A 26,501-nucleotide genomic window follows, 5' to 3' on the forward strand; every position below is an offset into this window, starting at 1 on the left:
GTTAACGGACGACCCCGTATTAGTCATCACGAGTCCCGCTATTTTGAAAGTCATATGATATGTCAAGACATGACAGCACGGTCAGTCACTACGATGTGTGTAGAACTTCACAAAAATCAAGATGCAAGCCTCAATCTACAAGAGTTGACAGATCAGCGATGGTGTTCCATGCAGTGTTTCTTCCAGACTTTTTTCTTTTTCTCCGGGGGGGGGGGGGGGGGGGCACTTGAAATTTACGATGGGGGGGGGGGGGCGTTAGACTTTCTTCGGGGGGGGGGGGGGGGATGGCACCATTGCAAAAATTACCTTACACATAACATGGTGGTGAGCAAATACTGTCCCATGTTGCCAGATTTTAAACAGACCACCGCAATTATGACTTGAAATCATGGACTTAAGCTTACAATAAAAAAACATTATTGTCGCCGAATTAGTCAGGTATAAAGTAGTTACATCATTAGTGATGAACAGTTTGGTTTAGATATATAGGCTATATAAGCATACAATAAATGAGGTTTGGGATTATAGATAGTATTTTAATCATAGTTTGCCATCATTGATACAATGACAAAACACGTGTGAACATAGTCATAAGGAATTAATATGCATAATGGTTTATAATTATAATGTAAAAGAAAACATTTAAATTATAAAAAATCATTATTAAGAAAATAATTTAATGTTAAATTACTATTACTATTTTGTGTAAAAAATAGTAAAATAAAAGACGTGGATAACAAACAATGCAAAAATCTTACATAAAAAATAAAATTTCAGAAACAGCTTAACATTTTTATTTTGTAAGAAATAAAAGTTTATTAATTTAAATTTAATATGTTATTCTTTCTGAAGTTATTGAACAAAAAATTAAGTCAGTTATCTGAAAACTATATTTAGGGAAAGTTAAAATTGTATTAATTTCAAATAAGTTGGGAAAAAAATAAGCTTTAGTTGGTGAAATAGTGAAAATTATATTTTATAAATTACCAAAAACTTTAGCTATGAGCTTAAATATTGACTAATGTACTTTGTAGAAAAGCAATTTAGATGTAGCAACTGCTTAAGGTTAACTCTGTTTACAAATTGATGATAAATTTTATGTTTAAATATTTTAATGTAATTCTATCACATTGAATACTTATGATAAAACAATTTTTTGTGCCATTTCTCTTACAAAAAAATATCCTGCCTGTAGAATTAGAGGCTCAATTTAAAACCATTTCATGAAAGAAACAGTTGTATCTTTAGATTAAATTAGCATCAGCTGCCATGGAATGAAAGACAGATTTAGTGTTAGCTAGCAGCTTGCTGGGGGTATCAAATTCTTTAATCAACCCAGAATCAAGGACCAGTACTCTGATGATAAAGTTAAAAATAACAAATCATGGACATTTTAAAATTTTTCTGTATTCTAGTTTAAGAAAAAATAACCAATGGTAAAAAAAAACTAATGCATTTATTATATAATTTGCGATTATTTTTTGTGAAACATTTTTTAAACAATGTCTAAAATAATTAATAATCTTAACTGATAAAATAAATTTAATGAAATACATTTAACATTTTATTTGAAAAATTGAGGAAATTAAAGCTATCTTCTTCTTCTTCTTCGTTCTTAATTATTAGTGTTGAAGGTGATCGAGATTTATCTGCCAGTGGGTTTGAACTCGAGACTTTTTTCGAATTTATCAACCATGAGCTTTTTGCTGACTTGACCACGCCTCCAACACAATTAAGCGTTACGTGTCAACTGGTTATGCGCCATTGAGGCCATTGACTCCGATTTCAGCCTGCTTATCTTTTTGGATTTGCTTCCATAGCCTTTGTCCAACCAAGAACAAACTACAAGGCAGCAGTTGTTTAATTTTGGAGTTGTCTCTCCTAGAAGAGTGGCTGTCCCCAGCTAACGAGCCTCATCTGCCCGGGGTGTTCGAACTCGAGACTTTTCGGTTTAGCAACCATGAGCTTTACCGACTCGACCACGCCAACCCCTAAAGCTATCAATACTACAGTAGCGTAGCGAGGGGTGCCGGGGGGGGGGGGGAGGAGGACATATGTCCCCGGGCGCCGACCTTAGGGGGCGCCAAAATGGGTTGGAAAAATAAAATGAAAGGTTGAGGGGGGTGCAAATTGAAAGTTTGAGGGGGGGGGGTGCAAATCGAAAGTTTGAGGGGGGGGGTGTGCAAATCGAAATCTCGAGGGGGTGGGTGCAAATTGAAAAGTCCCCGGGCGCCGGGAAGGGTCGCTACGCCTCTGCAATACTGCCTATCTGAATTTGCTCAAATGTCTAAGTAACTTACTTGTCGTAATCCAGTATAGTGTTCAGTCGATGGGCTATAGCAATGATGGTGCAGTTTTGGAAGGCAAAGCGAATAGTGTTTTGTATCAGTGTGTCTGTCTGCATGTCTACGGCAGCTGTTGCTTCATCAAGGACAAGAATTTTTGTTTTTCTTAGAAGAGTTCTAGCAAGACAAACCAGCTGCCTCTGGCCAACACTATAGTATCAAAGATCAATAAAAAAAATAAAAAATCAGATTTTAGAATAATGAAACAATTTCAATTTTGTTTTTTAAGTTTATAGATACAAAATGTAGGTTACTCTTAAAATTAATAAAAAAACGTTATGGTAATTAAAAACTGTTTTAAATGTAAAAATACTGCAACACTCTCAATACTGTTGAGATCTAATTAATTATAGCTTTAAACCACAGTTACCTTAAATTGTGTCCTTCTTCGCCACATTCATACATCAGTTTTTCAGGTAGTTGATGAACAAACACTTTGAGGTGTGCTCTTTCTAATGCAGTCCAGATGTCCTCATCGTTAAATTCATCAAAAGGGTCAAGGTTCATGCGCAGTGTTCCAGAAAATAAAACAGGATCCTGAAATATGAAGTGGATAGTTATAAAATAGAAAATTAAATGAAAACTACAAAAAATATGCATACAAAAATTATTGACTTTAAATATAAAGAGATTACAGGTGGCTATATCAACAGAATCTCTGCTTTTGTTGTAGTTAAACACACCTGGGATAGAATGGTTAGCCTTGACCTCTGGTAACCTACCTGGGATAGAATGGTTAGCCTTGACCTCTGGTAACCTACCTGGGATAGAATGGTTAGCCTTGACCTCTGGTAACCTACCTGGGATAGAATGGTTAGCCTTGACCTCTGGTAACCTACCTGGGATAGAATGGTTAGCCTTGACCTCTGGTAACCTACCTGGGATAGAATGGTTAGCCTTGACCTCTGGTAACCTACCTGGGATAGAATGGTTAGCCTTGACCTCTGGTAACCTACCTGGGATAGAATGGTTAGCCTTGACCTCTGGTAACCTACCTGGGATAGAATGGTTAGCCTTGACCTCTGGTAACCTACCTGGGATAGAATGGTTAGCCTTGACCTCTGGTAACCTACCTGGGATAGAATGGTTAGCCTTGACCTCTGGTAACCTACCTGGGATAGAATGGTTAGCCTTGACCTCTGGTAACCTACCTGGGATAGAATGGTTAGCCTTGACCTCTGGTAACCTACCTGGGATAGAATGGTTAGCCTTGACCTCTGGTAACCTACCTGGGATAGAATGGTTAGCCTTGACCTCTGGTAACCTACCTGGGATAGAATGGTTAGCCTTGACCTCTGGTAACCTACCTGGGATAGAATGGTTAGCCTTGACCTCTGGTAACCTACCTGGGATAGAATGGTTAGCCTTGACCTCTGGTAACCTACCTGGGATAGAATGGTTAGCCTTGACCTCTGGTAACCTACCTGGGATAGAATGGTTAGCCTTGACCTCTGGTAACCTACCTGGGATAGAATGGTTAGCCTTGACCTCTGGTAACCTACCTGGGATAGAATGGTTAGCCTTGACCTCTGGTAGAATGTTAACCTACCTGTGGTAGAATGTTAACCTACCTGTGGTAGAATGTTAACCTACCTGTGGTAGAATGTTAACCTACCTGTGGTAGAATGTTAACCTACCTGTGGTAGAATGTTAACCTACCTGTGGTAGAATGTTAACCTACCTGTGGTAGAATGTTAACCTACCTGTGGTAGAATGTTAACCTACCTGTGGTAGAATGGTAACCTACCTGTGGTAGAATGGTAACCTACCTGTGGTAGAATGGTAACCTACCTGTGGTAGAATGGTAACCTACCTGTGGTAAAATGGTAACCTACCTGTGGTAAAATGGTAACCTACCTGTGGTAGAATGGTAACCTACCTGTGGTAGAATGTTAACCTACCTGTGGTAAAATGGTAACCTACCTGTGGTAGAATGGTAACCTACCTGTGGTAGAATGGTAACCTACCTGTGGTAAAATGGTAACCTACCTGTGGTAGAATGGTAACCTACCTGTGGTAGAATGGTAACCTACCTGTGGTAGAATGGTAACCTACCTGTGGTAGAATGGTAACCTACCTGTGGTAGAATGGTAACCTACCTGTGGTAGAATGTTAACCTACCTGTGGTAAAATGTTAACCTACCTGTGGTAGAATGGTAACCTACCTGTCGTAGAATGGTAACCTACCTGTGGTAGAATGGTAACCTACCTGTGGTAGAATGTTAACCTACCTGTGGTAGAATGGTAACCTACCTGTGGTAGAATGCTAACCTACCTGGGGTAGAATGCTAACCCACCTGTGGTAGAATGGTCAGCCTTGACCTCAGGTCATGCAGTCCCAGCTCAGCAATGTTGACGCCATCGATCATGATACACCCACCTGCAGCCTCCATCAGACGGAACAGGGAGAGAGACAGGGAGGATTTACCTGCACCAGTACGCCCAACTATGCCAACCTGTTGGTTTTTTAAAGTTCAATCAGATCACATAATTATAATGGGTTCTTTCCCCTAGTTTTTAAGTAAAAATAAATTTAAAAAATCTTTAAAAAAACTTGAAGATAAATGAGAATTGAGATATGGTCAGTGGATTTAATTATATTAATGTGTTATTTAATTTAGTGCAATATATTCAGGCCAATAGATGATTATTTAAGACAGAAAAAACTTATAAGAATAAAACTACTAAGGGAAACAACCCAAGGTTTTAAAAAAGCTCAAAGCACAGTTTTCTTTATTTTAATTTAGGAATAGAAGCTATAGAGAAAGATGATCATGATACAATTATCAGAGTATTTTCTGCATTTTAACTATCTTGCTAATTTAAATTATACTTCAAAAAGCAAAGAAGTTTTAAATTATTTTTTTAAAGACTTGTTTCAATTACGTTGTAGTCACCTTTTCTCCACCCTGGATTTTAACATTCATCCTGTGGATGACCATATCCAATCCATCCCTGTACCTTACACTGAAGTTACAAAACTCAACATCTCCATGAGCTGGCCACGTTGGATGTGGACGCTTGGATGGTATTATCCAATCGGCCTAAAAAAATTTCAAACTTTTAAATCATGAATTAATTACTTAATTATTTTAATCAAACTTTTTGTAATCTAGTTTTTTTAAATTAGTTTCTTAGGTGTAGGCCTAGGTTTAAAAAAAAGTCAAACAAAATTTTAGCATGTATTTTATAATTAAGCATAGGTTTTGTAATTTAGTTTTGTTACTAGATTCTGTAATGTAGCTACCTCCTGGCCAACCTCAGAGTACTCCTTCAGTCTCTCCACAGACACAATGTTCGTCTCAAAATCTGCGAGCTGCCTCACCATCCAAGGCAAACTTCCAGAGATCTGTCACATGATCATGTTAAAACAGTTGTAAACACTATCTCCACACCAGTTATGTTAAACCAGTTGTAATCACTATTCGCACAACAGTTGCATAAACTATAGCATCTAGCTTGATTTAGTGAATGAGGTTGTTAAAAATTGAATACATTTTGTTCTTGGTTGGACAAAGGCTATGGAAGCAAATCCAAAAAGAAAAGCAGGCTAAAATCGGAGTCAATGGCCTCAATGGCGCATAACCAGTTGACACGTAACGCTTAATTGTGTTGGAGGCGTGGGCGAGTCGTCAAAAAAAAAAAAAAGCTCATGGTTGATAAATTCGAAAAAAGTCTCGAGTTCAAACCCGCTGGCAGATAAATCTCGATCACCTTCAACACTAATAATTAAGAACGAAGAAGAAGAAGAATACATTTTTACAATCAAGAAAAACATTAAATTAGAAAATTTTCAATCATTTATAATGGTGGTCGTAATATCACTAACTGATTGCTATAAAAACTTGCTGCTAAAAAAAAAGAAGTACATTTTAATTTACCTTTACCAGTTTTTTGTGTGTGTTAAGTCTCTAGTTTGACATACCAGAACTATTTTACAACAATAGGGCATATTTGAACAATGATTGTTATTTTATTGTTACTTACAAGATATTTAAAGTTAAAAAGTATTAATAGACTTAACATTTTGTTGTAAATTATCTCTTAGTGCAGAATAAAATGTTCAAATTTTGTAATAAAGCACACAGAAAATTTATTTTCTTGCTCTACAGTTTTCCTGAAATATTTGCTGCATGTAAATAAGTTGTCTCCCCTACCTGTAAAGCATAAGATACTGTAAGGCCAGCATCCCCTGCACTGTTATCAGGGGAGAGAATTTGAAAAATACCAGATGCAAAAATGACAAGATTGGCCATGGTATCCAAGTTGACAGACAACCATCTACAAATGTAAATAATAATTAGACAAGAAACGATAAATTTAGTAATTGATTATATTTTTTACTAATTGTTTGTTGCAAACTAAAGAATAATCTAAAATAAATAAACAAGACTGTAATAGTTTTGTACTCTTAGTTTGAATTGGGCAACATCTGGTTAAAAAATTCAACTTATTCATCATTAATTATGTGCTATAAATCCTAAAAGAGTTTGTGCTCAAAGTATAGGTCTATAGAGCTACTTAATGTTAAAAAGTGATTACAGTTTACGAATAAACAATGCAGTTAAAGAAATAAAGTAGCTTAAAAATACCTTAGTGCCATTGAGGCAGCATAGAAGAATATTGTGTTTTCATCCACAAGGTTCTTAGACTGGCTGATAAACCTATCAGAGACGCCATAAGCTCTAATCACTGAGGCTCCAGTCACAGATTCACTGTGCAGGACAAGATTTGATTCAACTTTTATAAAGTTAGTTTTAGCTTTATTTTTATTGTCTATTGTAAGCCTACATGGCTTTAAATATAAGGCGTATAATTCTATTTCAGTCTTAGATATTCTTAACACATAAGATATTTTATTTTTTTGGGTCTCAGATGCTAATGACAAAGTTGATTACAGGGTACTAAAAATCCACCAGATTTTGATGCAGCTAATATTTAAGTTAAGCAAAAGAACAGCAAATATTCAACTTGAGCATAAGAACAGCAAATATTCAACTTGAGCATAAGAACAGCAAATATTCAACTTGAGCATAAATGCAAATATTCAAGTTAAGCATATGAACAGCAAATATTCAAGTTAAGCATATGAACAGCAAATTTTGGTTAAGCCAACAAAACATGAAAATCTTCACCTGAAGTGTGAATAAATTGGAGATCGTTTGATGTGTTCTATCCTCCTCAGCTGTCGTGATGTTGGGATGTAAAAGCTCTGAAATACAGAAAATTATCTGTTTATGGCTAAATGGAAAGACGCCAAAGTAAAACCATTTAAATACAAATCAAAGCTGCACTGATTTGATCCTAATAAAACACATTTCAAGGTTCATCTATATACCAATTGTATCAACATACCAGAACAAAGAAGAAAAATATGATAACTGGCACAAGTACAGCTCCAAAGATGGGGGTCTGCACCATGATCACTATTATAGTCATAAAATTTACGCCAAATGTTCCCATAAAATCTCGACAGATAATTGGTAGAAAGTTATCAACCTGAAAACAAGTTTAAACATGCAGTATTTGTGAAAAATAATTGTAAAAATTAATTCAAATCATATAGGGGAGGGGTGGTGCTCTATGCAAAATGTTAAATTAGTTCTAAGAGGTTAGCAGGAATGGAAAAAGGACAATTGATGAGGCTTTTCTCACAAGTTACAATATTGAATATCCACTCATTTGTTAAAAAAATAAATTGAAAATTTCCATAATTTTCAGATATAGCTATATATCAGGAATGTTAACTAGAAATATTGTCTCATAAATATATATATATATGCTTAGGGCTATTAAAAACCACTTACAACTTCAATATCTCTAGAACATCTATTTAAAATTCTACCAATGGGGGTTGTATCAAAGAATGCCATCGGAGCTTTAAACAACCTGGAGGTCAGCTGTGAGTGGAGGTTTCTTCCTGCCATTACCATCCTCGTCCAGAACAGGTAGTAGTAGCCCACCAAAAACAGAGCTGTCAAAATTGTGCAATTTGTAGTGTAAGACAGAAAGATTTCATAAACAAGAAGTAGCCCACCAAAAACAGAGCTGTCAAAATTGTGCAATTTGGAGTGTAAGACAGAAAGTTCAATTTGTAGTGTAAGAAAGATTTAATAAATAAACCTCCAGAATTATACAGAAAAAAACTTTTATAGTTCTTGATGCAGAACATAAAAATCCTTTAATTTTCAAATCTATTCATTAATATTTGTAAATAATAAGTTAAATTAAATATGAGAATATGAGTTAATGATATTAATTAAATATACAGTTCTCACCTTGGCCGATTCCAAATATTGTGTAAATTAATAAGTAACGATTATTTATGTCTGCCAGTTCTGTTAAAGGTTTGGTTCTGTTGGCCAACGTTGAGTCCTCTGTCCACCCGGTTAACCAGTAGTTGGTGCCTACACTAATACCTTGGAAGCACCAGAATAAGACAACGGCTATGGTGATTGGTACAACTCCAGCTGCCTTGACATAGCTCAAGTATACATGTGGTGCCACCTAGTGGTTAAATTTGATCAAATTGTATACTTGATAAGATTTGTGCTAATAGCTTATGTTTTGCTCAAAGAATAATTGGATAATAGAAAGAAACAATAGGGAACAGTAGCAAATCAATTCTAGTTATGTAAACTTTAGTACTAAAGTATAGATGAGGATAAATAGCTTATACTGACAATTAAAAAAAAGTAAATAAAGTTCCATTTTTAACCATAGGGCAAGTGGAGTACTGACAATGTAGAACAATACAAACTTGTTAAATAATAATGAAATGTGAACTTCGGATACATTTGCTACAAAAAATGAGTAAAAAGTTAGAACAGGGCCTACCCTTCCTTTAGACAAAATCTCTGTGGTTATTAGTTTTCCCTGTTCTTTATGGATAAATTTATCTTCTCTTGCACTTTCTTCCATCCGCGAGTGATTCAGGCTCATTTCAAGTCTTCTGTCATTAATACAAAATAGATGAAGTAATTGACAAGATAACACAAAAATATGAAACTAAATTTATTAAGAAAAATATGAAATAGCCCACTTGTTAGAGTGTCAATAGACTACAGTTAGGTAATTGAAATGATACATTAGGGAAAGTAATTGTGTTGTATGAAACAGTTGTCAATAATAATAATAATACAATAGATAATGTACCAAAGTTAAAATAAAAAAAAAAAACAATGTATTTTAAAAAAATTAGTATAAATTAAATTATGTTTCTATCATTATTCCAACACATTTTATAAAAACCAAAGAATACAGCTGCTACATTTTAACTGAAATCCTGAGACAACATAAAAATATAAAGAAGAAAAGACAACGTAGAAATTATGGAACCATTGATCAGTAGCATAGAGTTTATACCTTTTCCGAAGAGCTCTGCTTTCATCACCAGAAGTTGCAGCATCAGAGGTCAAAAGTTCAATCCTCCCCCAGATGTTATCTTTGATGGCAGAAACTGAAACAACAGCTTGATATTTCAGAGGAGAAAATCACATATCATTCATGTAAGTCATTTTGTTGTCCAAAACCAAATAGAGGCAAAAATTATTTGGCTTTGGACAAAAACATTGATGGATGTGAGAATCATGTAAACAGTGAACCAAAACTGATTTTTTTAAGGACCAACACTTATACCATTATGGCCAGAGTAACATTTTAGTGGCCAACACATTTAGTGGTATATCTAGAGTAGATGTTTGCTGATTGAGTATTTTAAAAGATTGATATTATAAAGCCTATAATAAAGTGCTTATTTAAGACATTTTTCTTAGTGGGGGGCGACAGACTGACTGGAAATCCTCCCCCCCCCCCCCACCAAAGGTGATACATGAAAGAAGGTAAACGGAAAAAAAGTCACAGGAAAAAAAAACACAGAAAAAAAGTCACAGTTTTTGCTAGGAAAAAAAGTCACGGAAAAAAAGTCACACAAATCTTTTTAGAAATCTTTTGATTTATTTGTTAAGAATTGTAAAATTTTGTATGTTATTTTTGTGGGTTGTATTTTTTGATAGCATAAATTATTTATACACGTTAAAAGTATTATGGTTTATAAAAATTGTAAGTAAAAATACTCTAAGATAATTTACACAACAATCTTAACTATTGTTACGTATTTAGTTACATACGCGGTAGAAAAGTTAACTATAAAAGAAATTTAATCACATCATTGTGTTTTGCATAGGTTTTGCCGTAGGCTATTCTATGGTCTGCCTCTCCTCAGTCGGCATTGTCAGAACATATTTTGTGTTGTTGACGTTTTGTGTCAATGACAGCCTTTGAACCTTGTCGGCTCTCTGTTTTGATCCTAAGTTTTGTTATGTAATGAGCCTGATAAATGTGGGCAGTAAAGGGGTTGAACTAAGCATAACTATTGTTGCGATGAGTTGAGGGCAGTAATTCAGATGACCTTACCATTTCACGGTAATTTAATTTAAAAAAAAAAACACGATGAAAACCGTGGACATTCTATTAAATACTATAAATATTATGTTTAACATAATTACAATCTACATAATTCATACTAAATATTTTTAGATGAATTATAAAAATTACTATACGTATACAACCTACACACATTACATTACATTTAATTAATCTTAAGTTAATTTGCACTCTCTGAATATTTAATACATAAAAGTATTAACAAATCCCATGCAAATATATATTTGTGACTTTTTTTCCTGACTTTTTTTCCTGTGACTTTTTTTCCTGTGACTTTTTTTCCTGTGACTTTTTTTCCTGTGACTTTTTTTCCTGTGTTTTTTTTTCCTGTGACTTTTTTTCCTACAATCATGAAAGAAAGTGCTTTAATACTTTATTTATGATATAGCTATGTGAGCAATCTTTTAAACTGTAGGCACTTACTCTCTGGATCCTCCTCACCCACATTGCCATCCAGCTGTTCCTGAGTCAGGTAATTCTTGAGGAACTGGGCAAATGGTCCATCATGTGCCAGAAGCTTCTCATAGGAACCAACCTCAGTTATCTGCCCTTCACTCATCACAACAATCAAGTCAACTTGTGGGAGAAAATGGACTCCATGTGTGACCAACACACGTGTCTTTAAATTTTAAAAGATAAAGTTTAGAGAAACTTGTTAAATTCTTGTCAATTTTAAAATTGTTCTTTTATATTCCAATTGTTTACTAAATATTTTCTACTAAATTTTTCAACTGATCTATAAACTATACAACAAAACAATCAGCTATATTTTTTTCATGTTTCTGCTTTTATAGTTTTATAGATTTGCTCCAATTTACAATAAAATAAAATTTTGTGCTTTTGAATTACTCAGTTTTTAAAAAAATTCCTAAATTCTCAAAACAAAAGTTGTTGGTACCTTATTTTTCAGAAGACCTCTTGGACCGATGACTTGGTCAAACATTGCCTTGCCCACATGGCTGTCAACAGCACTGAGAGGGTCATCCAAAAGGTAGAGGTCACAGTCCTGATACACTGCCCTGGCCACTGACACCCTCTGCTTCTGTCCACCTGACAGATTGATGCCCTGTTCAAGTTCATATGCTTTCAATTAAATGAACATTTTTTGGAAAAAATAATTGAAACAAACTATTTGGTCAAACTATTGTTAAACTTTGATAACAAAGAACTATGGATTTTATTATTTTATCATCACCTTGTACAAATCTTCAGATGTTTTTATTTTCGAAAAAAATATCTCATTGTTGAATACTTATTGAGATACAAGACCGAAAAACTGAACAAACGTTAACTAAATTCTTATATATCTTCAACATTATAATGATGCTTTTCTCTACACATTTTGACTTCTTTGTCTTCTGCATTCTTAACTTTAGTGTTAGAAGATATTCCCTCAAACACAATTAAGTAAACATGTTATGTGCCATATAGGCCATTGACTTAGATTTCAGCCTATTTTTGTTTTTGGATTAGCTTCCATAGCCTTTGCCCTACCAAGAACAAATATCAAATTCAAACAACTTCTCACCTTCTCCCCAATCTCTGTTTGATCCCCAGCTGTCAGGATCTCAAAGTCTCTCTCCAGTTCGCACGCTGACACAACCGCCTTATACTTTCTATCTCGAAACTTCTTGCCAAATGTAATGTTGTCACGCACTGTTGCGTTCTGGATCCAGGCTTGCTGTGGGACATACGCAACTGTCCCCTAATCATTGGATAAAAGCGATAGGCTGGAATCAGACTTTTTTTTTTAAAATAAGAACTATTTATTATATTAAACTCATGTTTAATATAATTTTTTAATGTATTTAAAGAAATTTTATGGAGCTAGCAATGTGAGCTTGTACACATTAAGGTATAATACTAATAAATGATTATTTAAAAAGCTGTGTACACTTATGAATATCTAAAAACAAAATTAAATTTAAAAATTTATAAACTACATTAGCATATACATATACTAAAATTTACCAACCCTCCTTGTGACTGTTCCTCTTATTTTCTCCATATCTCCTATGATGGATGAGATCAAAGATGATTTACCAGCCCCAACTTGTCCCACCACAGCCACTAAATGGCCTTTAGGTATGTGCAGGTTTATGCTAAAATAGATTGTACAGAGGCTTAGGTGAACAGTTTATATAATAAAAATAATTTAATGAACTAAGCAGACTTAACTTACTTTTTTAATGTTGGTGTGTTGTTGCTGTCCCAAGTTAGATCAGCTCTTTCAAATGTTACCATATGCTCTAATTAGTAAAATCAAACAAACTATAATTAGAAAACATAACATAAAATGATGAATACATAATAATTCTTTAAAAAACAACAATATTACAGAAATTGTGCTTTTAAATTTTGTTGTTGGACAAACTAGTTAAAGTTTTAAATATTTGGGCTCAATGTGATATTACATGGACCAACCTGTAGGTTACCTCACACTAGAATCAATGTTTTCTTACAGGTGATATTCCAGAATTTTTCTAATTAATATTTTGACAAATGTTTTCTGTAAAATTTACATTTGTACAAGAAACAAAATAATTTAAATAAAGGTCAACCTCCAACCTGCTTCAGACATGATGATCACATTATCATTTTTAAGTTCATCGTACTGGAGAAAGTTTCCTATTCTCTTGACAGACACATATGCCTGTGGATAAAGGTTTGTTGGATTAGTTAGATCAATGCAGTAAGTACTCCACTGTTATTGACCTTAGAGGCCATAATGCAGTTAAAGTAGTTATATAATATATTTTTGTGATCTCATTATGCAGAAATGTGGTCAGCACTATGGCAGGCTGCATAAGCTTAACTTAGTGCAAATCAGGTAGCCATCAGAACTCAATAATCTCTAGCATAATGTAACACACTCTATAAATAAAGCCAAATGTCCTGGTTCTTTTTATAGGAATGCCTACAATTCCATTTGTTATATGACTATAATAAAATGTAAATTAATTGGAAAATGCCAACCTGTGCACCTAAGGATATGATTGATGCCATAAAGTCCAAAGGTGTTCTCAGTATGTTGAAGAGTGACAAGGTCATAAAAGCTTTTCCAGGATCCAGGAAGTTTTCAGGGTCAATCCAGAGGTAGGTGGCAAAAGTCAACAAGGTCATCTAAAGCAAAAATATTTACTTAAGTAACAAAAGTTAAAAAAAACAAAACATCCCTTACACTAAGACTAACACTTTTAATTGAAATACTATGTTCATTTTAATAGTTAATGAAAAGACTGTGCTTCCAGAAACTAAAACAATTGTTTTAACATAATGCCCACAAACCAGGTATCCAGCTAGATTCCAACAGACACCAGTTACAACATAAAACACAGCTATTTTTAGTAACATGGCAATCTCAGAAGCCCTGACACCCTGTACACGGTTATGGAATGAAGATTCCCAAGCATACAGCTTTAATGCCTAGAAACAAACAAAAAGATAAATTTATAATAAAATTACATATTTAATTTTAACGTTTAATTATGAAGAATATTAACATTTAAAATAAATATAAAATAAAAATCCTTACCTTGATTCCATTGATGATTTCATTCATCATTCGAATCCTTGTATCTTTGAATGTCAGATTTTTTTTGAAAAGGCTTTTCTGTTTGGATGCAATCCAAACACTCAGAGGCATAAACAATACAATGACCAGTGTTCCTATAGATTTCAATACAGTTAAGATGAATGGAAAAAACTTATTAAAAAAAACAGTATATTATTATCACAGTAATAATTTAAAAAAAACCAAGTTATACATTTTTTTATTCACATAAAAATTATTGATCTTGTTTATCTAATAAAATATAACTTTTTACTGCGAGTTATAAATTAAATTTGTTCAGGAATGTTTAGCAGAAGTTAACTCACCAGCTAAGACTGCAGGACCAATGATTGAGTAAATGATGGCCAAAGAAACCACAACTTGCAGGGGGGTTGTGTGACAGAATGAGACTTTGATCAAAAACTCCTGGATCCTCTGGGCGTCCACAGACATTAGGTTGACGATGTCTCCCACTGTTGATTTTTTCTTTGATTCATTGTTAATCCTCATTGCCTAGAATGGAAATGTGCCAAAGTTTTGCATGCAAAATAAGTGTACATGAAAAGTGAAGTTAATTTTAAATGTTTGAGTGTTATATATAAACAAAATAAAAAAATAACTTTTTCAGTTCATATTCTTAAAAAAACAAACATATCTTCACAACATCACCAAAATGTGAAACAATGCAGATTTCAGAATAATTTTATTGAGATTAATATTTTAACCTTAGTAACAAGCTTAGCTTATCATTTGTTTTAAAACCAGGCTAATTTGTTATCACATTTAACCTAATTTGTTAATATTTTAATATGTGTTATTTCCCATTTCTTTTCCATATTCACTCAGCAATAACAAGGTTAATACATTAGCTCAATTTTCTCAGTATTTTATTTTACCTTCTTATAAACAGCAGTGATTAACACAGATTTGACAATCATACCAAGCCTGTAGCTGGACCACATAGAGTAATTGAAAATTGCAATACGTAACTGCCCTACAATCAACATCAGTATGCATATACAGTAGCCTTGCCATTCATTACCCAGATGTCTGTTGGCCATGTACACAAGAAGAATTCTGGGAAACAAAATCCACATGTTTATACAAGTGTAGAGCAGTTAATGGATTAAAGATGAATATACAACAAAGTTAGTAATATATTTATCAGCGTGTCTTTTAAACAAGGAAAGAAGCATTCAGCTATTTCTATTCAATTTAATGCCAACATACAACTAACAGCTGATACACCAGTAACTCTTAAGCATATCACTAACACAGTGTTTCTTCCAGACTTTTTTCTCCGGCGGGGGGGGGGGGGGGGGTAGACCTTCTTCAGGGGGGGGACACACACTTAAAAGTATATATTTTCTATATAAATTTCACTTAGTTGGGGGGGGGGGGGGGGGGTAGAATTTTTTCGGGGGGGGGGGGGGGGTCAAATCCCCCCCTCCCCCAAAGAAATGCCTGGAAGAAACTGCACCAACACACATTGGCTAATAAATTACTTCTCATCTAGTAAACACACAGCCAACAACTGACATAGCTAATCACACACCTGCAGATGGTCATCAACTGATATAGCTATTTACACAACCACACACAGCCAACAACTGATATAGCTATTTACACAACCACACACAGCCAACAACTGACAGCTATTTACACAACCACACACAGCCAACAACTGACATAGCTAATCACATATCTGCAGATGGTCAACAACTGATATAGCTATTTACACAACCACACACAGCCAACAACTGACATAACTATTTACACAACCACACACAGCAAACGTCTGACCAAAAACTATAATTTAATCTAATACTAATAATCTAATATCGAATACAATACCCAACAACTGACTCACTTCAGTAGCAGGGGGCCACACATGACTGCTATATCTGAGAATATTTTCGTCCATGTAAACTCTAGCACCATAAACCAGTACTGTTTCCAGAGCACCCGCATGAGCGACGGCTCCGGCCCTTTCTCATCCTTTTCATTTTTGGTTTGATCCAGAAGTTGTGTATACAAAGTTGTGGGGCCCTGACAAAAAAATGTTTCATTTTCAAGAGAAAGTTTGAACAAGGATAGATTTTTTTTTGCAGGCTTGAAGAAACTGATAAATTGTAATTTTATAAGTGAATAGATCTACCTGCAAATAATCAGAAAACCTCGTTTGTTCATTGCTGGAGAACTTGGAATAGTGGGCCTGACCATTTCTGGCTCCACTGTGTAATTTTTTTTTCTTTGACTTCATCTTACTAGCAGAGAGATATTTAAAGAAAAAAAAAGAGAATATCAAAAACACCACAATGTATAACAATAGAATGTTGAGTGCTGAAACACATCCACTATCAACTAGTACTCAACACAACAAGAGTTGCAACATTTATTTTACACCGAGGAAGAACTAAAGTAAAGATCAACTTGAAATGTTGTAATATTTTCTTTGAGTTGCCATTTTACTAAATAAATGGAAATCTTATAAACGATGATTTTATGCTAAAAGTCATCAGTCATGGTTAATTATCAGTTTTTCCAACTAGGGGCAAATAGAAAAAATGTATAGTTAAAAAAAATTCATACTTGAACCAGTGTCTACCCAGGAGAAAAAGTCTGAAAGAACCCTGCTAATTACCCATATAGAGTGGTTGGAAGCAGGCATCATTACTGAAACCGCAATATTGACAGAATGATATTAGTAGAAATACTTGGAATATACCCATACCTGCGACACCTGTGAACCTCTTGTTTCCACAACTTTTCAAATTTAGGGAAGTGGCTGTCACATATCATGTCTGGCGGAAGTGACCAGAGGTCAGATTCTTCAATATCCCTCTTGTAACCAGTGCGGAGTAGCCTGGTGTTATAATTAATAGGAACAAATTTCTAGACTATTTTAGATTCTTAGGTTTATTTTACTTCTAAAATTTGAAAGCTCAATAAATCAGATCTTGAAAATAATTGACTGGTTTATATATTAAATATTTATTTTCAAAAGCCAAAATTGAGCTTATAATGAAGAGTCCAGATTATGCAAATTTAGTAGAAGAGTGAAGTCTAGTGAAAACATGAAATTATAAATAAATAAAACAAAATTACTTGAATATCCAGCAGAAGAAAGTAAGTGATAGAGCAGAGGCCTTGATCACTGGACATTCTGCCTGAAATAAGTATCAATATTCAATGTCATGTCAGCACTGAATGTACAATGCTTCGTTTCATTTTATAAAGAGAAGACCCGCACAAATAAATTTCTAACTTTAAATTTTTATTATAGCTTTTCCAGTCAAGTTTGAGTTAATGTTAAGTTCTTTATGCATGCCCTTTATTTTTAACAATTTAAATTTTTTTCTACTTTGTAATATAATCTAAGTTGGGCAATATTTAACCGAAGATATTTAAACAAAAAGATTTAAAAGTTTTAAAATGTACATTATATATATAAGAAATATTTTGAACCTAAAAGTGATCTAACCACATTAATTAAATTTATAAATTGGAAACTTCTCATAACTCTTACCCTGCCTGTTGATTTGTGGGACTGATCTGTTCCAAAATAATTAGGTCCAGGATATTCTGACCAGCAACTCAAACAGAAGCATATCAAACACAGAGCATAGTTGATCATGAAGATCATAAATCCAATAAAGTCTTCTATGTAATCCTGACAAAGATGTTCACAGAAAACATTCAACATTTTAATCTCATACAATACTTAACAAAATGTAACATATACTAAATTTTGTTTTGCATTCTTCCATTCTTTAATAATAAATTATCTGACATGTTTTTTTTTTTTTTAATTTAATAATGCCGAATACCAAAACAATTTCAATACCATATTGAACATTCTCTACACAAACATGGTTCTATAATTACATAAATTTGAATTAACATCAATTGACTAAACAGAAACGTTTTGTAAATTAACACGAAGCCTACACATGCTGTTGTTAAATACAAACCTGCTGTATAATTTTGGTGTACGCAGACACAAGTAAAGACAAGGACATGAAGAACCAAAACGCCAGCTGTAGCCTTGAAGCCGTGACGCCATACTTTCTTTCATATTGGCTAAAAAAGGCAACTGTTATCTGGCCATTGGAAACAAGTTTTCTATTAAATTCCTTTAAAAAATATTTTAATAACTGGATGTTTTCCCTTTTTAAAATGATAAATTTTGGTTTCGTACTTTCTTTGACCATTTTTACATTTTAGCCTTTTAGCTCTAGCATTACATTGTTCAAAAAGCATTAACACAAAAAGATTTAGGTCTTTAAATTAAACAATGATTTGGTTAAAATATGGAATCTGTGGATAGAATCCAGAACATTCTGTGTATACCCGGCTGTCTCATGCCGTTGTATTCTTTATGTTCAAAAGTGTAAAGATACCATGTTGGCATAACCAACTCTTTCTAGGCCTACTGCATGGCATAGAACTCTACTAGTAGCCTAGTTGTAACTCTGTGCAAGGTTGGTATAATAACTACCCTTGTTTGAACTTACATATGTGATGAACTGAATGGCGTCAGCTACATAATGAGCAGGTGGCATGTCGGCGCCATCTTTGTGTAAACTTAACTTCTGGAGTGCAGCTATCAATGTCAGAATGGCCATGGTTGACGGACAAAACTGCAGCCGAAAACATTAAACATTTATTGCATCTAGATCTATATTGACCAAAAAAACAAAAACAAACTATAATAAAACTATATTTGAAAGTTTTATCCCTCGGGAGGACGGGATAAGAACTCAATGATGTCACACTAGGGTTAGTAGACGACGATGTGTGATGGGGGTGGGAGCTAAGAAAATGTGACGTCATGCTGGAGTATTTAAATAATTTGAATTTTATTAATTATATAAACAGGCCTATATCAATTTTGACCAAGCTCAAAATAACGAAAAAGAAAGTAGGCACACTTGTTTACGAAATAAAAATTAAGAATAAGGGGGGAGGCTGAAGTATAAAAGACAACCGGTTACGGAGAAACTGATGTGTGTGTGTGTGTGTGACTATAGCGCGGTGGAAAAGGGGGGGGGGGTGTCTGGCAACACACAGAGGCGTAGCTAGGGGAGGTCGGCCGATCCAATGGGGGCGCCAAATAGGGTAAGGAAAAAAAAAAACTAATTCTGCAAAGTTTAATTTTCGCCAGTGTGAATAACAAAGTTTAAATAGGGGGCGCAACATTGATAGTTCGCCCGAGCACCGGAATGGGTCTCTACGACTCTGGCAATACACGCAATAGCTCTAGAAATGATTATCAGTCTAATAATGTTTCGAACAATGAGGTATAAAATTCAGAATTCAGCTAATAATTACATTTTTTAAATTAAAAAACAAATAATAAACGAAAAAAATGAAATAGAATTAACATACCAGTTTCCCAGCATTTAAATGCCTTATGGGTAGGGCCTTGGTAGGCGGACCATTGCGTAATCCGATGATGTAAAGTGGCCCAAATAGAAAGACAATCCCGCATGGAATCCAGACAAGGACGGTCACCCTGAAACAGTCTGTTAGCTTGGGCCATGATGACGTCACTAACTCGGTATTGTTCTATTGAAAAGTAACAGATTTAAAAATTTAAGGATTACATCCTTTCTAAACTAACAAATTACAATAACCTTGGCCAAAAAAAAAAGTATTACAAAAATCTCACTCAATATAAATCTATGAGTTTTTGTTAGCAGCATTTAGATCTACAGTGTTGTTACAATTTAACAATTTTGGTTTATAGCCGGGGGCAGAGTTTCTTCCAGGCATCTCTTCGGGAGGGCGAAGCTCCCCTCCCCCGAAATTTTTTTACCGCCCTCCCCCCCCCCCCCCCCCGAACGAAATGAAATTTATATAATTTATATAGAAAATATATACTTTTAACAGTGTCCGCCCCCCCCCCCCCCGAAGAAAGTCTACCGCCTCCCCGAAAATTTCAAGTGCCCCCCCCCCCCCCGGAGAAAAAAGTCTGGAAGAAACACTGGCCGGGGGTGTCAGTGGGGATAAGCTCCCACTGTCTATAAATAATCCTGAATGACATGCGTCTAAAATGGTGACCGGAAAAATCCGCACAAAAAAAAAGTGCGAAAAGTCATTTTTGTGTTCTTAACTCGAGTAGGCCTATTTATAAGCATTAACAAAAAATGACCACATGTACATAGTAGCATAATAAAACATTTTTCCACGAAATATGAAAAAACGTAACGCGTATTAGTATTTGAATTTGCGCATTTTTCTGTTTGCGCAGGTTTCCGTTGCGCAGTTTTCTTTAGCGCGATTTTCCGTTTGTACTGAAAACTAAGTCCACTTGGCTTGCTTGTCGGGCTTATGTTCTAAGTCCGGTAAAACTGCTTTGAAGTGGTAATGGCTAATATCTAGCGTCAAAATCCGGGAGCTCTGGGCAGATTTGGCTCAACTCAACTAGCAGAGTGTCAGTCTGAACTAAATCCTCACTGCCTTGCAGTGTTTCAAACAGGCTTTTTTTTCTCCACGGTGGCGGGGGGGGGGGGGGGGGGGAGAGGGGCGGACACTGGTGAAAGTATATATTTTCTATACAAATTCTATTTCGTTCGGGGGGGGGGGGTAGACACTGAGAAGAAACTCAGCTGCCTTGCTATTGTAAGGCTTCAGGAGAGAACCTCGAGAGTAAAATCAATAGTGGGGTCTGGTATCCGATAGGATTAGCAGCTCGGGTTACCTTTATGCAGCTTCTGCATCTGATTTGTTACCAAACGTGCGGATTATGACAGACACCCGATATAATGGCCCTCGACTACTTGATTCCCGATCTAATGACAGACACCCGATATAATGGCCCTCGACTACTTGATTCCCGATCTAATGACAGACACCCGATATAATGGCCCTCGACTACTTGATTCCCGATCTAATGACAGACACCCGATATAATGGCCCTCGACTACTTGATTCCCGATCTAATGACAGACACCCGATATAATGGCCCTCGACTACTTGATTCCCGATCTAATGACAGACACCCGATATAATGGCCATCGACTACTTGATTCCCGATCTAATGACAGACACCCGATATAATGGCCCTCGACTACTTGATTCCCGATCTAATGACAGACACCCGATATAATGGCCCTCGACTACTTGATTCCCGATCTAATGACAGACACCCGATATAATGGCCCTCGACTACTTGATTCCCGATCTAATGACAGACACCCGATATAATGGCCCTCGACTACTTGATTCCCGATCTAATGACAGACACCCGATATAATGGCCCTCGACTACTTGATTCCCGATCTAATGACAGACACCCGATATAATGGCCCTCGACTACTTGATTCCCGATCTAATGACAGACACCCGATATAATGGCCCTCGACTACTTGATTCCCGATCTAATGACAGACACCCGATATAATGGCCCTCGACTACTTGATTCCCGATCTAATGACAGACACCCGATATAATGGCCCTCGACTACTTGATTCCCGATCTAATGACAGACACCCGATATAATGGCCCTCGACTACTTGATTCCCGATCTAATGACAGACACCCGATATAATGGCCCTCGACTACTTGATTCCCGATCTAATGACAGACACCCGATATAATGGCCCTCGACTACTTGATTCCCGATCTAATGACAGACACCCGATATAATGGCCCTCGACTACTTGATTCCCGATCTAATGACAGACACCCGATATAATGGCCCTCGACTACTTGATTCCCGATCTAATGACAGACACCCGATATAATGGCCCTCGACTACTTGATTCCCGATCTAATGACAGACACCCGATATAATGGCCCTCGACTACTTGATTCCCGATCTAATGACAGACACCCGATATAATGGCCCTCGACTACTTGATTCCCGATCTAATGACAGACACCCGATATAATGGCCCTCGACTACTTGATTCCCGATCTAATGACAGACACCCGATATAATGGCCCTCGACTACTTGATTCCCGATCTAATGACAGACACCCGATATAATGGCCCTCGACTACTTGATTCCCGATCTAATGACAGACACCCGATATAATGGCCATCGACTACTTGATTCCCGATCTAATGACAGACACCCGATATAATGGCCCTCGACTACTTGATTCCCGATCTAATGACAGACACCCGATATAATGGCCCTCGACTACTTGATTCCCGATCTAATGACAGACACCCGATATAATGGCCCTCGACTACTTGATTCCCGATCTAATGACAGACACCCGATATAATGGCCCTCGACTACTTGATTCCCGATCTAATGACAGACACCCGATATAATGGCCCTCGACTACTTGATTCCCGATCTAATGACAGACACCCGATATAATGGCCCTCGACTACTTGATTCCCGATCTAATGACAGACACCCGATATAATGGCCCTCGACTACTTGATTCCCGATCTAATGACAGACACCCGATATAATGGCCCTCGACTACTTGATTCCCGATCTAATGACAGACACCCGATATAATGGCCCTCGACTACTTGATTCCCGATCTAATGACAGACACCCGATATAATGGCCCTCGACTACTTGATTCCCGATCTAATGACAGACACCCGATATAATGGCCCTCGACTACTTGATTCCCGATCTAATGACAGACACCCGATATAATGGCCCTCGACTACTTGATTCCCGATCTAATGACAGACACCCGATATAATGGCCCTCGACTACTTGATTCCCGATCTAATGACAGACACCCGATATAATGGCCCTCGACTACTTGATTCCCGATCTAATGACAGACACCCGATATAATGGCCCTCGACTACTTGATTCCCGATCTAATGACAGACACCCGATATAATGGCCCTCGACTACTTGATTCCCGATCTAATGACAGACACCCGATATAATGGCCCTCGACTACTTGATTCCCGATCTAATGACAGACACCCGATATAATGGCCCTCGACTACTTGATTCCCGATCTAATGACAGACACCCGATATAATGGCCCTCGACTACTTGATTCCCGATCTAATGACAGACACCCGATATAATGGCCCTCGACTACTTGATTCCCGATCTAATGACAGACACCCGATATAATGGCCCTCGACTACTTGATTCCCGATCTAATGACAGACACCCGATATAATGGCCCTCGACTACTTGATTCCCGATCTAATGACAGACACCCGATATAATGGCCCTCGACTACTTGATTCCCGATCTAATGACAGACACCCGATATAATGGCCCTCGACTACTTGATTCCCGATCTAATGACAGACACCCGATATAATGGCCCTCGACTACTTGATTCCCGATCTAATGACAGACACCCGATATAATGGCCCTCGACTACTTGATTCCCGATCTAATGACAGACACCCGATATAATGGCCCTCGACTACTTGATTCCCGATCTAATGACAGACACCCGATATAATGGCCCTCGACTACTTGATTCCCGATCTAATGACAGACACCCGATATAATGGCCCTCGACTACTTGATTCCCGATCTAATGACAGACACCCGATATAATGGCCCTCGACTACTTGATTCCCGATCTAATGACAGACACCCGATATAATGGCCCTCGACTACTTGATTCCCGATCTAATGACAGACACCCGATATAATGGCCCTCGACTACTTGATTCCCGATCTAATGACAGACACCCGATATAATGGCCCTCGACTACTTGATTCCCGATCTAATGACAGACACCCGATATAATGGCCCTCGACTACTTGATTCCCGATCTAATGACAGACACCCGATATAATGGCCCTCGACTACTTGATTCCCGATCTAATGACAGACACCCGATATAATGGCCCTCGACTACTTGATTCCCGATCTAATGACAGACACCCGATATAATGGCCCTCGACTACTTGATTCCCGATCTAATGACAGACACCCGATATAATGGCCCTCGACTACTTGATTCCCGATCTATCACTTACCTACTGTCGGGTGTCCAGTGGACGAAATCGTGTATGCCGGCGCCAGTCTGTCGTTCGAGAATGTCATTCACAGAATTGTTGACGGGACACAACAGACAGCGACTGACATGACAGTGACAACAGACAGCGACTGACATGACAGTGACAGTGACAAAAGACAGCGACTGACAAGACTGACATTACAGTGACAACAGACATCGACTGACATGACAGTGACAACAGACAGTGACTGACATGACAGTGACAGCAGACAAAAGACAGCGACTGACATGACATTGACAGTGACAACGACTGACATGGCAGTGACAACAGACAGCGACTGACATGACAGTGACAACAGACAGCGACTGACATGACAGTGACAACAGACAGCGACTGACATGGCAGTGACAACAGACAGCGACTGACATGGCAGTGACAACAGACAGCGACTGACATGGCAGTGACAACAGACAGCGACTGACATGGCAGTGACAACAGCCAGCGACTGACATGGCAGTGACAACAGACAGCGACTGACATGGCAGTGACAACAGACAGCGACTGACATGGCAGTGACAACAGACAGCGACTGACATGGCAGTGACAACAGACAGCGACTGACATGGGAGTGACAACAGACAGCGACTGACAAGACAGTGACAACAGACAGCGACTGACAAGACAGTGACAACAGATAGCGACTGACATGACAGTGACAACAGACAGCGACTGACATGGCAGTGACAACAGACAGCGACTGACATGGCAGTGACAACAGACAGCGACTGACAAGACAGTGACAACAGACAGCGACTGACAAGACAGTGACAACAGACAGCGACTGACATGGCAGTGACAACAGCCAGCGACTGACATGGCAGTGACAACAGCCAGCGACTGAAATAGCAGTGACAGTGACAAAAGACAGCGACTGACAAGACTGACAAGACAGTGACAACAGACAGCGACTGACATGGCAGTGACAACAGCCAACGACTGAAATGGCAGTGACAGTGACAAAAGACAGCGACTGACAAGACTGACATGACAGTGACAACAGACAGCGACTGACATGACTGACATGGCAGTGACAGTGGTAAGTGTGCCTTCTCCAGAAGTTTCAAATACCCCACCCTACCCCACCTGGTGAAAAATACATGAAAGAAACCCTGAATAGAACCAAGGCTACCAAGCATATATTTTTCAGGCACCTCTGTGTAGAGCTAGATATTTCAACCGTTCTCCAGTGGTTGCCTTTTTCTTTACCTCATCCCTTAGGTCACATAACATTCGCGGCTATTCTCAAGATAATGGTAATCTGTCTAATGGTTTCTTAATCCGTCTAAAGGTATCTAATGGGACATCCAGTGGTAGCTCTTTTTTGTGTGTTATTATGGTTTTCACTGGATCCTTTGTCTGCTCCAACTCGAAATCTTTCTCAAGACCATGTTGCCAATTGTTGCCTGTGTTAAATTACTTTAGTTTCTTTTGAAAGATTTAACTTGTGTTCTGAAAACTTTGGACCCATAACAACGTTTATGTAACATGGTGAATTATTACCAGTTGGCTGGAGAGACGCTGAAGTTGATTTGCTAGGGTATTCAACTACTGTACACCCCTTGTGGTAACCACTTACTATTTTAGAACAAATAGCAAATGATACGTATTAAGGGGAGTGAACTTATTAAAATAACACCCAGACTAAACGTCTTCAAAAAGAGAGATGAATATTTAACCCCTAACTTTGAAGCTTGAGGACCTTAGCATGTTAATAAAACCTAGATCAATGTGCATTTTATGATAAGTAGGAAATCAAAACAAGTAGATTTAGGTCTATAAAGTTCAAAAACTAACTCAGTGTTAATGTTGTTATCTGTTACAGCCCGGCGGGACACACATACATACATACATACATACATACACACCCACTTACCCACAAAGGACCACCACAAAACTGTTGAAATGTCATCTGGAACTGCCGACCGTTACTCCGACCATTCCTAGAGTATCTCACGCCGAAATGACACAATGGTATTACAGCAAGCGTGTAGCGACCAATCAAACGTCTTGTTTATAATCGTTCAAGCTCTGACGAAGCACGTGACATTTATTGTGAACGTGTTGAGGGGCGAACTCATCTGTTTCATCAGAAGATTGGAAGGTACACACTTTAAGAAATTATAACATTGAATGACTTGCTAGATTTGACTTGAAGACTGGCTCAAGGGTCCC

General features: G+C 37.1%; 1 protein-coding gene across 3 annotated transcripts; it reads right to left on the reverse strand.

Moving 5' to 3' along the window:
* Positions 1-668: 668 nt before the first annotated feature.
* On the reverse strand, positions 669-26,294 carry LOC131930530 (multidrug resistance-associated protein 1). Of its 3 annotated transcripts, none has more exons than XM_059287064.1 (34): positions 26,203-26,294; positions 19,735-19,914; positions 18,861-18,986; positions 18,318-18,446; positions 17,873-18,016; positions 17,452-17,513; positions 17,078-17,209; positions 16,502-16,610; positions 16,214-16,392; positions 15,240-15,420; positions 14,670-14,856; positions 14,326-14,459; positions 14,079-14,216; positions 13,767-13,913; positions 13,359-13,443; positions 12,973-13,039; positions 12,766-12,892; positions 12,319-12,495; positions 11,689-11,856; positions 11,214-11,409; positions 9,711-9,816; positions 9,183-9,294; positions 8,624-8,852; positions 8,153-8,319; positions 7,701-7,844; positions 7,481-7,557; positions 6,938-7,060; positions 6,503-6,626; positions 5,593-5,694; positions 5,243-5,389; positions 4,643-4,801; positions 2,716-2,882; positions 2,301-2,495; positions 669-1,356 (listed from the first exon to the last, which is right to left on the reverse strand). In XM_059287064.1, exons 1-34 carry the CDS (start codon positions 26,236-26,238, stop codon positions 1,245-1,247), a joined length of 4,668 nt encoding a protein of 1,555 aa, XP_059143047.1. In that variant the 5' UTR covers positions 26,239-26,294; the 3' UTR covers positions 669-1,244. The 3 variants fall into 3 exon arrangements, with proteins under 3 accessions (XP_059143047.1, XP_059143048.1, XP_059143045.1); XM_059287065.1 differs by having other exon boundaries at positions 670-1,356; positions 9,183-9,297; positions 9,711-9,804; XM_059287062.1 differs by having other exon boundaries at positions 670-1,356; positions 9,183-9,297.
* Between the last annotated feature and the right edge of the window lie 207 nt (positions 26,295-26,501).

This window comes from Physella acuta, unplaced genomic scaffold, assembly GCF_028476545.2.
Source record: "Physella acuta isolate Inbredline_101_S28 unplaced genomic scaffold, ASM2847654v3 ptg001796l, whole genome shotgun sequence".
Lineage (NCBI taxonomy): Eukaryota > Metazoa > Mollusca > Gastropoda > Physidae > Physella > Physella acuta.

Excerpts from the sequence above, each read along its gene's own strand:
- LOC131930530 (XM_059287062.1), bottom strand. The coding sequence starts at position 26,238 with ATGACATTTCAACAGTTTTGTGGTGGTCCTTTGTGG. Across the intron at positions 15,421-16,213 it reads TGTGGCCCCCTGCTACTGAA|AATTCTTCTTGTGTACATGG; the intron begins GTGAGTCAGTTG and ends TTTGTTTCCCAG. Across the intron at positions 7,558-7,700 it reads TATTTTTCTTCTTTGTTCTG|AGCTTTTACATCCCAACATC; the intron begins GTATGTTGATAC and ends TCTGTATTTCAG.